At 47.1% G+C, this 12,420-nt stretch overlaps 1 protein-coding gene across 5 annotated transcripts in view; it reads left to right on the top strand.

Annotated features, from left to right (window-relative positions):
* The first annotated feature begins 5,109 nt into the window (after positions 1-5,109).
* The window catches only part of SEC24C (SEC24 homolog C, COPII coat complex component), a 31,812-nt gene continuing 24,501 nt past the window's right edge, over positions 5,110-12,420 (top strand). For 3 of the 5 annotated variants that reach the window (XM_059662346.1, XM_059662344.1, XM_059662341.1), the window contains exons 1-3: positions 5,110-5,256; positions 6,998-7,197; positions 9,429-9,564. In XM_059662346.1, the coding sequence (XP_059518329.1) occupies positions 7,026-7,197; positions 9,429-9,564 (308 nt within the window). In that variant the 5' untranslated portion in view covers positions 5,110-5,256; positions 6,998-7,025. Of the gene's footprint in view, positions 5,257-5,823; positions 6,217-6,769; positions 6,900-6,997; positions 7,198-9,428; positions 9,565-12,420 lie in introns of those variants that run through there. The other 2 variants (XM_059662342.1, XM_059662343.1) reach the window with 2 other exon arrangements.

Genomic DNA, 12,420 nt, shown 5'->3' with positions numbered 1-12,420 from the left:
TTTCTGCTCTCCCCTGTCCCCCATTCTCCTGCAGGGGCCTTTTACTCAACACTCAGACTAGTAGTTCTCTGGGCTCTATAACTCACACCCTTTCAGGGACTGTGGTTTCCCTGATAGGATCATAGACTAATTCCAAGTGCTTTCCTCCAAAGCTCATTTCAAAGTGGCAGCAGCAGAGGCTTCAATACCAGAGCAAGGAATGGCTGGGTTTGTCCCACAAGTTCTCAAGCTTCCTAGAAAGGAGTGCCCCTTCCTGCATGAATCTACCTGCTAATCAAAATGGAGATCTATATCCCACTGCAGTGCTGGGTGCAATTTAGAGGAATTCTGATCAGCTTTGCTCCAGCTGAACAGTTGCCTATTCCATAAAGCCTTTCATGCCCATCTCCTGACTCCCTACCTATACAATAGGCCTTTCTTCCTCTGGGCAACAGATGTATCAATATATTTCTATTGTTGTATTTTTCAGCCACTATTACAGTTTGTCTATCTGCCTGTCTCTCTCTTAGATTATGAGAAACTTGTGTGCAACAGCCAATTAACAGCCCACAGAACAATGACAGATATGAATAGTGCTCAATAAATCTTTGCTAACCCAGCCAGTGTGGCTCAGTGGTTGGGCATCGACCTAAGAACCAGGAAGTCAGGTTTCAATTCCCGGTCAGGGCACAAGCCTGGATAAAGGGCTTGATCCTGTGTGGGGCATGCAGGAGGCAGCTGATCAATGATTCTCTCTCATCATTGATGTTTCTATCTCTCTCCCTCTCTGAAATCAATAAAAATATATTAAAAAATAAATGTTTCTAAATTAAATTACCTATTATAATAAGGTGGTCATGGACAGGTGAATACAAATAGTTGTGCATAAATATGCCAACCTATCCTATATAATAAAGAGCTACTATGCAAATAGTCATCACACCCTCATGCCATCACCCTATAACACCTCAGACACTCAACACTAGGGAGAGAGGAATGGGGACCAGCTAGACACAAATGAGCTCACGAGAGAGGAATGGGGATCAGCCAAGCTGCAGCCTGGGAGAGGGACAAGCCTCCCACCCTGCAATCCCAGGCGCCAGCAGCTGGGGCTGCAGCCCGGAAGAGGGACAAGTCACCCACCCCACGGTCCTGAGTGCCTGCGGCTGCGGCCCAGGCAAAGCCACCCACCCACGGTCCCCTGCGGCTGCGGCTGGACCAGGTCCTGGGTGCCTGTGACCGGCCAGAGGAGGGAATCCTGGGTCCTGGGTGCGGGGTGAGGCAGAGGGGGTTAGGGGCGATCAGGCCAGCAGGGGAGCAGTTAGGGGCAATCAGGCAGGCAGGCAGAGGTGGTTAGGGGCAATCAGGCAGGCAGGCAGGCGAGCAGTTAGGAGCCAGCAGTCCCAGATTGTGAGAGGCAGTCGGACATCCCCCGAGGGGTCCCAGATTGGAGAGGGTGCAGGCTGGGCTGAGGAACCCCCTCTCATGCATGAATTTTGTGCACCGAGCCTCTAGTCCAGCTGTGGGCAAACTACAGCCTGCGGGCCGGATCCAGCCCGTTTGAAATGAATAAAACTATTGAAAAAAAAGACCATACCCTTTTATGTAATGATGTTTACTTTGAATTTATATTAGTTCACACAAACACTCCATCCATGCTTTTGTTCTGGCCCTCCGGTCCAGTTTAAGAACCCATTGTGGCCCTCGAGTCAAAAAGTTTGCCCACCCTGCTCTAGTCTCTATATATAAAAGCCTAAGTGACCGAATGACTGGTTGACTGGTTGCTATGATGCACACTGACCACCAAGGGGCATATGCTCAATGCAGGAGCGGCCGCTGGTGGTGGTCAGTGTGCTCCCTCAGCCAACCTCCCGCTGCCCCAATTGGCCCTGATTGTCAGCCAGGCTGAGGGACCCCACCCATGCATGAATTCGTGCACTGGGCCTCTAGTCCTATATAATAAAAGAGAAACATGCAAATTAACCATCCCTCTGCTATGCTCAAGCCATGCCCACCAGCCAATCAGGAGCAAGTATGCAAATTAACCCAACTAAGATGGTGGTGGCCAGGGAGTGGAGCGAGCAGGAGGCTTGGGTTGCCCCCAGCGATGGAGGAAGCCAAGCTTCCCACCTGCCTTGGCCGGCCCTTGGCTCTGCTCAAGGCTACAAAGTTTCAATTATAGAAGATAAATAAATCCCAGAAAAAAAAGAAAAAGAAAGAAAAGAGAGGCTGGGAGATTAGGTTGCCGGGGGATGTGGCAGCCTGAAAATGGCCATCAGCCCCTCACCTAGGCTGGCCAGGCACCCGAGCGGCATTCCCCCACCCTGAAGGGGCTGTGGGGAGCCTGAAAACGGTCCTCAGCCCCTCACCCAGGCTGGCCACACCCCCAGGGGGTGAGGGTGCCTGCTGGGAGGTTTGGTCAGCCTGAAAACAGCCCTCAGCCCCTCACCCAGGCTGGCCAGGCACCCCAGCAGGACCCCCACCCTGATCTGGGACACCCTTCAGGGCAAACCAGCTGGCCCCCACCTGTGCATCAGGCCTCTACCCTATCTAATAATAGACAAACATGGTAATTGAACATACCTTCGCTACGCCTCCCATGGGCTAATCAGCATGATATGCAAATTAACCACCAACAAAGACGGCATCTAATTTGCATACTGCAGGCAGGGTGGGACAGCGCCATCCCGCCTGCCCCACCATCATCCGGGCCTGCTATTTGCCACCTGGAGTGGTGGGGCAGGACAGCGCCATCCTGCCTGCCCTGCCACCATCCAGGCCTGCTATCTGCGACCTGGGGTGGCGGGCATCCCGTGTGCAACCCGACCTGGGGTGGCCAGGCGGAGCAGCGAAGGCTTGAAGGTGGCTCCAGCTGGAGCGAAGGCCTGGGTCCCGGGTGCTGGAGGGAAACTAGTGCCAGCAGCCAAGGGAAGGGAAAGCCTATTGCATGAATCTTTTTGTGCAACAGGCCTCTAGTCCTATATAATAAAAGGACTAGATAATATGCAAATTGATCCTAACAGCAGAACCACTGGGAATGACTGGTCACTATGACACACACTGACCACCAAGGGGCAGACGCTCAATGCAGGAGCTGCCCCTTGGTGGTCAGTGTGCTCCCACAGGGGGAGCTCTGCTCAGCCACAAGCCAGGCTGATGGCTGCCAGCACAGCGGTGGTGGCGGGAGCCTCTCCTGCCTCCTCAGCAGTGCTAAGGATGTCCGACTGCAGCTTAGGCCTGCTCCCCACTGGCAAGTAGACATCCCCTGAGGGCTCTGGGCTGCCAGAGGGATGTCTGACTGCCAGCTTAGGCCCGATCCCCCGGGGAGCGGGCCTAAGCCAGCAGGTGGCCATCCCCCGAGGGGTCCCAGACTGCGAGAGGGCACAGGCCGGGCTGAGGGACGCCCCCCCGCCCCCAAGCGCACAAATTTTTGTGCACTGGGCCTCTAGTGTCAATAATAAAATCCCTACTTATTTTTAGGTTTCCATTACACGAATGTGTCCTATGTTAAGAGAGCTCTGTTATAAAACATAACATTATGGTGCTGTAATTATCAAAAGCTAAAGGATTTCCTGGAATAGCTGTTCTGCTAGTGTGCCAAATGCTGTTTGCCTTGTTGTATGTAGTCATAGAAAACACCTGGGATACAGAATCAGCCCTGGACTTGGATTCTCGTTCCATCATTTATTAGCTGAGTGACCTTGGACAGTTACTTGACCTCATCAGTAGGAAGAGTATCTAAATATCCATTCATTCGCTATTTAAACATTTATTAAGTGTTAGCTACATGTAAGTCATTGTGCCATACATTGTGGCTTTCATGCAATCCTCAATGTGCATGGGAATCACCTGGAAAACTCTTAAAGCTACTAGTTCCTTAAAATAAGATAGCATATAGAATTAGATGATTGTATAAGGAAATAATTTATCAATGTAAATATATATGAATATATGAAAATATTATTTGACCTAGACAAGTCCTAGACTAACAGGTCTCAATCTTCAGTGTATGAAAGGAATCGTCAGGAGGGCCTGTGAAACCATAGCTTGCTGAGCCCACCTCCAGAATTTCTGATTCAATGTATTTGGGGTGGTTCTGAGATTTGTATTTCTAACAGGTTCTCAGGTGACACGTACATTGTTGATCCAGGATCACACTTTGAGAACCCCTGACCTGGACTGTAAACTTCTGAGGACAAGAACAATCTGCTCATTTACTAAATAAAGCATGCTCATGACCAATTCAGCTTCCAGCACAGACTACAAGTGTAATTTTTTCAATGTATGAACCACTCTGTGCCTCAGAATAACTAATATTTACCGTCAACAATATGAGAGAAGAATTTTTGTGCATTACTGTGTTCCCAGAACCAAGAACATGGCTTGGCACACAGCAGTGCTCAAGGACAATTATTAAATGAATAAATATGATTGAAAGGGTTAAATGAGGTCATGTATATTTTTAAAAATTGTACAAATATTAGCTACAATTAGTGTTACTCTTTAGAGGTAACAATTACTCTAGAAACTGTAGCTCTTTCATATGCTGGGGGCATTCTGAGAGCAGAGACCATCTCCCTTTCACATAGCTCTGCATCTAAACCAAGGAGCTGAATAAAAGTGGGTAACTTTCACTGGTGCTCACTATGGTGCCAGGCAATCTACGGGACTATAAGAAGGGCACAAGCTCTTAGAAGGGCATTTAATATCCTCTCCACTTTACAGATGAAAGAAACTGAGGCGGGGATTAAGTTGCCCAAGATAGCGAATTGCAGAGCCAGAACTCGAACACGTTAAGTCCAGCAAAGGTCATGGGTGAGAACAACATGGAACGCGGAAATCAATGGGGTCAAAGGTCAGCAGGAAGTGGCTACGGGACTCTAGGTCAGAGATCACTAACATGTCATAGGCGATTGAGGGTTGTTACTGAAGATAGTTCGACCTAGTCTTCCCAATAGCGTCTCAGCTGGTGAGACCATAAAGCGACCGGGACATCTGGGTGGATTAAAAAAAAAAAAAAAAAAAAAAAAAAAGCGCAAATGTATAAGAATCTGCGGAACCTCCCAAGAGGCGGCTCTGATGGGAAAAGAAAGTGACGCATGCGCGGCATCCGGGTTCCTGGGCGCGTGCCCACTGTAGACGTGGCAGAAGGAGGGGACGGGCCCTGGAGCGTGTGGGCGGAACTTCCGGGGCCGACAAGACAGCCCCCTCGGAACCGGAAGTGGAGCCTGGGAGCCTTGACGTTACGAACGAAGTCGAGCCTGGATCTGGAGCCGGGTGAGGAGTGGCATCGGGAGGTTGGTGGGTAGGAAAGAAGCGGAGAGGCCGGGGTGCCACTGGCCAGATCGGGGTTCAGGCTGAAAGGGAAGGGAGGAGCCCAGCGGCGGGGCCGGGTGAGAGACCCTCACCTCGCGCATCCGCAATCCAGGATCAGTCTTAGACCCGACCCTCCCTTCTCTCCTCCCGGCCCTGATTCCGGCTCCCGCTTCCTGCCCCGAGCCTATCGAAGGGCGCAGGACGCTCGGTCCCCATGCTTAGTGCATCAGCCCTCTCTCGTCGCGGCCCGAGAAGCTGCCCTGGCTCCTCGGGCGTGATCCCGGCGCCCCCAGCCTCCGCAGCCCGACTGCTTCCCGAGTTCTAGGAAGCTTGTCCCGCCCCCTGGGTTGTCACCCTGCGACCGTCCACCCAGAATGGCGTGGAGACTTGAGCCTGCTCCAAAGTCTTGGGTGTGTTTGAGGGAATTATTTCTTGGAGAAGAAGCTCCTGTCCTCCCACCCCAACCCCACACCGACTTTAGGGAGATGAGGGGAGGGGAATATCTGTCAAGCTTAGTGTTGTGACCTGTGTACGGCTTAGGATTTGGAAGAACAGCGCCTGAGGTGGCTCTGAGCTTAAAGCCAGGGGCATCTCCGCTTTTCCGGAGTCAGGATGACCCTTCCTAGCAAAGGGAAGAGGCCCCTGGTTCCGCTGCAGCAGCTGTGAGCTCTCCTGCTCCGGGGCCCGTCTGTCGGTAGGATAGTGGGAGTGATGAGGCCGTTCAGAGTAGATGTGGTCGGATAGTCCTGTTCTTGGAAGGACCCGGCAAAGGGCCTCCGATTCATTCCTCTGTTGCTGGGCAAGATTGTAAGAATTTGGTGGTGGCCTAGAATCATGACAAGCATATGAAACGAGCAGACACAGGAGAGTTGGAGTGCATTGGGATTTGGATACTCATAGTCCCTCTGCTTGGTGGATAAGGTGAATGATCTTTTTTTTTTTTTCCCCCATGAAAGTTTACTTTGCTGCTGATTCTTGAACTGTTTCCTTGGAAGTTTTTTTGTGCCTGGCCTGCACACAGTGCTAACCTGCTAGAGTTTTCGGGTGGCCTTTACAGTTAGTTATTCTAATGCTTCTAATGCTTCAGTTCTAAGGTACATACACTCTTTTGAGGGGAAGATTGGAGATGGAGTAGCATTTAGATTATTGTAGTTTAGTCAAAGAATGTCATTTCTCTAATCAGTCGCTCTTAAATTTGCCTTTCGAGGGGGAGGGAATTTTCTTGATTTGCTAGATATGTAGCCTGAGTGATTAAAATGATTAGCACACTGGACTGTATCCAGTGTTTGTTGAATGAATGGATGCGAGAGTGAATGAATGGAAAGTGAGAACATTGTTTCATTTACCTGTAATATCACAGTAGTTCATCAGTGGCAGGACTCCTTGTGTGTCTAGAAATCATACCACTGGGGAGTGGGGGCTGCAGCTCCATTCCAGGGGACCTCTCTGCAGTTGAAACTTACACCCTCTTGGCAGTGACACAGCATGGGATTCAGAGTAACAAAATCCTTACTTTGGGGAGTAATCTGGCTACTGGTTGGGGCAGAAAATTACAAAGATCCTGTGGAGTGTGGGAATGATTAGGCTGATCACTGCCTGATAAGGTCAGTCCTTTTTTTCTGTCTACTTCCCACCCTGTATAGTTGCTCTCTTTTTAGAGAGTTGATTAAGACTAATTTCTCTCTTCTCTCTTATCTTATAGGTGAGACCAAGTTGGGGATGCTCTCATAATGAATGTCAACCAGTCAGCTCCACCTGTGCCGCCGTATGGGCAGCCCCAGCCTGTCTACCCAGGGTATCATCAATCCAGCTATGGTGGGCAACCAGGATCCACAGCCCCTCCCAACACGTATGGAGTCTACAATGGGCCAGTACCCGGCTACCAGCAAACACCTCCTCCAGGTATGTTTCCGAGGGTGGGTTGTCTTGCCCTGCCAAAATGGTCTAGAGAGTTGGGGTGACGGATTGAGGAACATGAATCTGGCTCTTGGCCGCTGAGAGCCCCTCCCTGGGGAGTCTGCCCTTCCCTGTTTTTACAGAACGTAACTGTGTTTCTGCCTTAAGACATCTAAGGGAGCACATCTTCCATGTTCAATGGCAGTTCATTTCCTATGGGTGTCACCTGCAGTTCATTTCCTATGGGTGTCACCTGTGCAGCCTCACCTGGCTACATTGTTTGCAGATGGAAGGAAGGGTTGTGGTTACAGCTCCTTCAGAGCCTATGACCAGGGTTGACTATTTCCTGTTGACCTAAAGTCTTCCTGGAATTACTTGTTCCATATACCATGCTATGCTAAATGCTTTATGCTTTGCTATATATATATATTTAATTCTCATCCAAGGACATGCTTAGAGAGAGAGGAGAGAGAGCAAGGGACAGGAAGGGAAGGAGGGAGGGAGGGAGAGAGGGAAGGAGGGAGAGCGAGAGAGAAAGAGAGAGAGAGAGAGAGAGAGAGAGAGAGATTGATTGATTAGTTGCCTTCTGTACTGGCCTCAACCGGGGATAGAGCCCACAACCCAGGTTATGTGCCCCGACCGGGAATTGAACTGGCAACCTTTTGATACACAAGCTGATGCTCAATCAACTGAGCCACTCTGGCTTGGCATTCCTCATGTGTATTGATAATGCCTCTCATTGGACAGACTGTCCTATCAATTAATGACTTTGGGACATGGGGAGCTAGTTTGTGGATGAAAAGTGTGGTGTTTGCCTGAGTTTTGGTGTCTCTCATATCTTTCTACTGATAGTCCTTTTCCTTTGCTTGAGTTTCCTCTGATTTTTAGAGGCTCAGTAATATCAGGACAATAAGAGAAGACTTTATCTGATGCTACCTTAAAATCAGTGCTTGGCTTTTACTTTTTTTTTTTTAAGAAGAGTAGCTAATACTCTACAGATTATCCTTAAGGACTCATTGAGCAGCATATCTTTGGTTAGACTAGTTGAGGACTTAGGGTATGTCAATGCTTTATGCTTTTTAAGAAAGTAAATCCCATGAAGGAGGCATAGGTGAGATGTGGGGAAAGAAGTATTATCATTTAAATTATAACTTTGAAAAAAAAAATCATGAAATGAGATTAGGTCTCAGGTTTCTGGAAGAGGTTTACTCTGGGTTGGAACTTTGGCTGGACAGAGTCCACCTCAGTCTGTCAAGTCCTGGCTTATCAAGATGGAGTTTGGCATTGCCTCAAGAGGAAGCTTTATTATTGAGAGGAGAACTTATCTGGTTCTGTGATGGCTAGTGAGCAGGTTCAGATTAATCATGTTCCTGTAGGCAGGTTCTGTAGTGTCTAATCTCTGCTGAGGGCAGAGCAAAAGAAAAACAAATGTTTGAACAGGGGTCAGCATCATTTTCAAAATGATGTGCCAGGTAACTAATTGCTTTCTCCCTGCGTTTCAGGTGGGAAGGATGGTTGGGGCTAGTAGAAGGAGCTTTGATGGCAGCTCTGATGAGCAGAAAGGATGGAGTCCAGCTTTTGTGAAGACATAGGTGGCACCACTGATGGGAGGGCAAGCCAGCTGTTCTGACTGAACTATTGAGTGGAAACAAAGGCTCCAACCTATGGGAACACTTTTCTGAGCCATGTGCTATTGGGAGAGTGAACACTTAGAAGAGGATGAAGAGAATATGGTTGGGATAAGTAGAATATATGAAAGGAGGTTGGCAGACTATTTTCCCTAAGAGGTGCCTTTCCTTACAACTTAGCTCAGTGTATTACTTGGTCATTTTCTGTGCTACCTTTCTCATATATGTTCCAAGTTTCTAGTTTCTGAAGTGTGATCTTTTTCCTTAAAATAATTAACCTTTATTCTAGGGTGAGAACTTTAGGCTGTCCTGGATTGATTGCGTGAGAGTAAGTATATGGTGATCATAGGAAGGCCCTACATTCCTGTAGCTCTGGCTACAGCTTCACTTGTAATGTATGGGTCTAGGAGAGTGGAGGCTCTCTGATTGGGCATCAGTGTTCAGAATCTGCTGTAGTTAGATTTGCATATTGACGGTGTCCTTTTAATTACAAAGCTGTGGTATTGGGCCAGTGAAGGTCTGTGCTTATTGATCCTTGCTTTGCATTCCTTGCTCAGGATAGAGGAGACATTATTTCCCAATCACTTAGTTTCTGTCCTTTACCCTCAGGTGTGTCAAGAGCCCCACCTTCTTCAGGGGTGCCTCCAGCCTCGACAGCACAGGTCCCTTGTGGCCAGGGAGCATATGGCCAGTTTGGCCAAGGAGATGTACAGAATGGGCCTAGCTCCACTGTTCAAATGCAGAGGTATGTACTCAGGTCAACCTAAATTGGTCTGATGATGAAACTGGAAGGCTTAGGAATGTCTGAGGGCCCATTTCCTTTTCTTTGTCTTTTATTTATTTATTTATTTATATGTTTGTTTATTTACTTTTTCACCTTCTTTCCTCTGTGAATTTAACATAATATTTTTTATTTTTAAATTGAATTTATTGGGGTGACATTGGTTAATAAAGTTATATAGATTTCAGGTGTACAATTCTGTAATGCATCATCTGTATATTGTATTGTGTGTTTTACCCCAGGTGAAGTCTCCTTCCATCACCATTTATCCCCCTTATACTCTCTTCTACTTATCACCACTCCCCTGCCCCTCTGGTAATCACCATACTGTTGTCTGTGTTTATGAGGTTTGAGGTTTGTTTTTGTTTTATTTTTTGTATAATCCCTCTCTTTGCCTTTCTTTTTTTTTCTTTTTAGTAAATCTTTATTGTTCAGATTATTACATTTGTTCCTCTTTTTTTCCCCTCATAGCTCCCCTCCACCCAGTTCCCACCCCACCCTCTGCCCTTACCCCCCCACTGTCCTCATCCCTAGGTGCACAATTTTTGTCCAGTCTCTTCCTGCATCTCCCACACCCCTTTCCCCACCAAGAATAGTGAGTCCATTCCCTTTCTATGTCCCTGATTCTATTATAATCACCAGTTCATTCTGTTCATCAGATTATTTATTCACTTGATTCTTAGATTCACTTGTTGATAGATGCATATTTGTTGTTCATAATTAGTATCTTTACCTTTTTCTTCTTCCTCTTCTTAAAGGATACCTTTCAGCATTTCATATAATCCTGGTTTGGTGGTGATGAACTCCTTTAGCTTTTCCTTATCTGTGAAGCTCTTTATCTGACCTTCAATTCTAAATGATAGCTTTGCTGGATAAAGTAATCTTGGTTGTAGGTTCTTGGCATTCATCACTTTGAATATTTCTTGCCACTCCCTTCTGGCCTGCAAAGTTTCTGTTGAGAAATAAGCTGACAGTCGTATGGGTATTCCCTTGTAGGTAACTGACTTTCTTTCTCTTGCTGCTTTTAAGATTCTCTCTTTGTCTTTTGCTCTTGGCATTTTAATTATGATGTGTCTTGGTGTGGTCCTCTTTGGATTCCTTTTGTTTGGGGTTCTCCGCGCTTCTTGGACCTGTAAGTCTATTTCTTTCACCAGGTGGGGGAAGTTTTCTGTCATTATTTCTTTTCTTTTTTTTTTTTTAAATTAAATCTTTATTGTTCAGATTATTACATTTGTTCCTCTTTTTTCCCCCCCATAACTCCCCTCCTCCCAGTTCCCGCCCCACCCTCCGCCCTCACTCCCCACCCACTATCCTCATCCATAGGTGCACGATTTTTGTCCAGTCTCTTCTCGAATCTCCCACACCCCTTTCCCCCCCAAGAATAGTCAGTCCATTCCCTTTCTATGTCCCTGATTCTATTATAATCACCAGTTCATTCTGTTCATCAGATTATTTATTCACTTGATTCTTAGTTTCACTTGTTGATAGATGCATATTTGTTGTTCATGATTTGTATCTTTACCTTTTTCTTCCTCTTCCTCTTCTTAAAGGATACCTTTCAGCATTTCATATAATCCTGGTTTGGTGATGATGAACTCCTTTAGCTTTTCCTTATCTGTGAAGCTCTTTATCTGACCTTCAATTCTGAATGATAGCTTTGCTGGATAAAGTAATCTTGGTTGTAGGTTCTTGGTATTCATCACTTTGAATATTTCTTGCCATTCCCTTCTGGCCTGCAAAGTTTCTGTTGAGAAATCAGCTGACAGTCGTATGGGTATTCCCTTGTAGGTAACTCGGTTTCTTTCTCTTGCTGCTTTTAAAATTCTCTCTTTGTCTTTTGCTCTTGGCATTTTAATTATGATGTGTCTTGGTGTGGTCCTCTTTGGATTCCTTTTGTTTGGGGTTCTCCGCGCTTCTTGGACCTGTAAGTCCATTTCTTTCACCAGGTGGGGGAAGTTTTCTGTCATTATTTCTTCAAATAGGTTTTCAATATCTTGGTCTCTCTCATCTTCTGGCACCCCTATAATTCTGATGTTGGTACGCTTGAAGCTGTCCCAGAGGCTCCTTACACTGTCCTCGCATTTTTGGATTCTTTTTTCATTTTGCTTTTCCCGTTGGGTGTTTTTTGCTTCCTCGCATTTCAAATCATTGACTTGATTCTTGCGCTCCTCTGGTCTGCTGTCAGGAGTCTGTATAATATTTGTTATTTCAGTCCGTGTATGCTTAATTTCTAGTTGGTTCCCCAATATAGCATCGAGGGTCTCATTAGTTTTCTTGTAGATCTCATTAAGTTTATCGGCGGCTTCTAAACAGTTCTTGAGAGACCTTAAAAGTGTGGTTCTGAACTCTATATCTTCCTTTGACAATTTTGTCCTGTTTCTTTGTCTCCGCATTTTGTTATGCTTCCTTGGTGTACCCCCTAGTGGTCTTTGTTCGCAGTCTTATAGTTAAACCTTGATTGTTGTAGCTAATCCCAGGGAGGGTTTGACCTCCAGGCCAAGTGGCTATGAGAATCAGCTGTGTCAGCAGTGAGAGAACTTCTGTCCTCTAGGGAGGTGCTAATCTAGCCTTTGCCTGAGGCTATCCGGCAAATGCCTCTGTGCAGGGCTTGGGTAGGGTGGGTCGAACAGGATCAACAGCGTGGGCCGGAGAGAGCAGTTATGGCGGCTCTCAGTCCTGTCCCCAGGGGCTCTGCCTCTCTGAGTCCCAGCACCCGCTGCAAAGCTGGGAGAGAAAGCTGCACTCGCTCTGACCGAAGCCAGACAGTCCCGCTTCTCCCGTTTGGTCTGGGTCCCTAAAGACTCGCCTGTATCTGGAGCT

The sequence above is a fragment of the Myotis daubentonii genome, chromosome 13, assembly GCF_963259705.1.
Source record: "Myotis daubentonii chromosome 13, mMyoDau2.1, whole genome shotgun sequence".
In the NCBI taxonomy this organism is placed as follows: Eukaryota; Metazoa; Chordata; class Mammalia; order Chiroptera; family Vespertilionidae; genus Myotis; species Myotis daubentonii.
The sequence above is the reverse complement of the archived record's forward strand: the minus strand, read 5'-3'. Positions and strand labels throughout refer to the sequence as shown.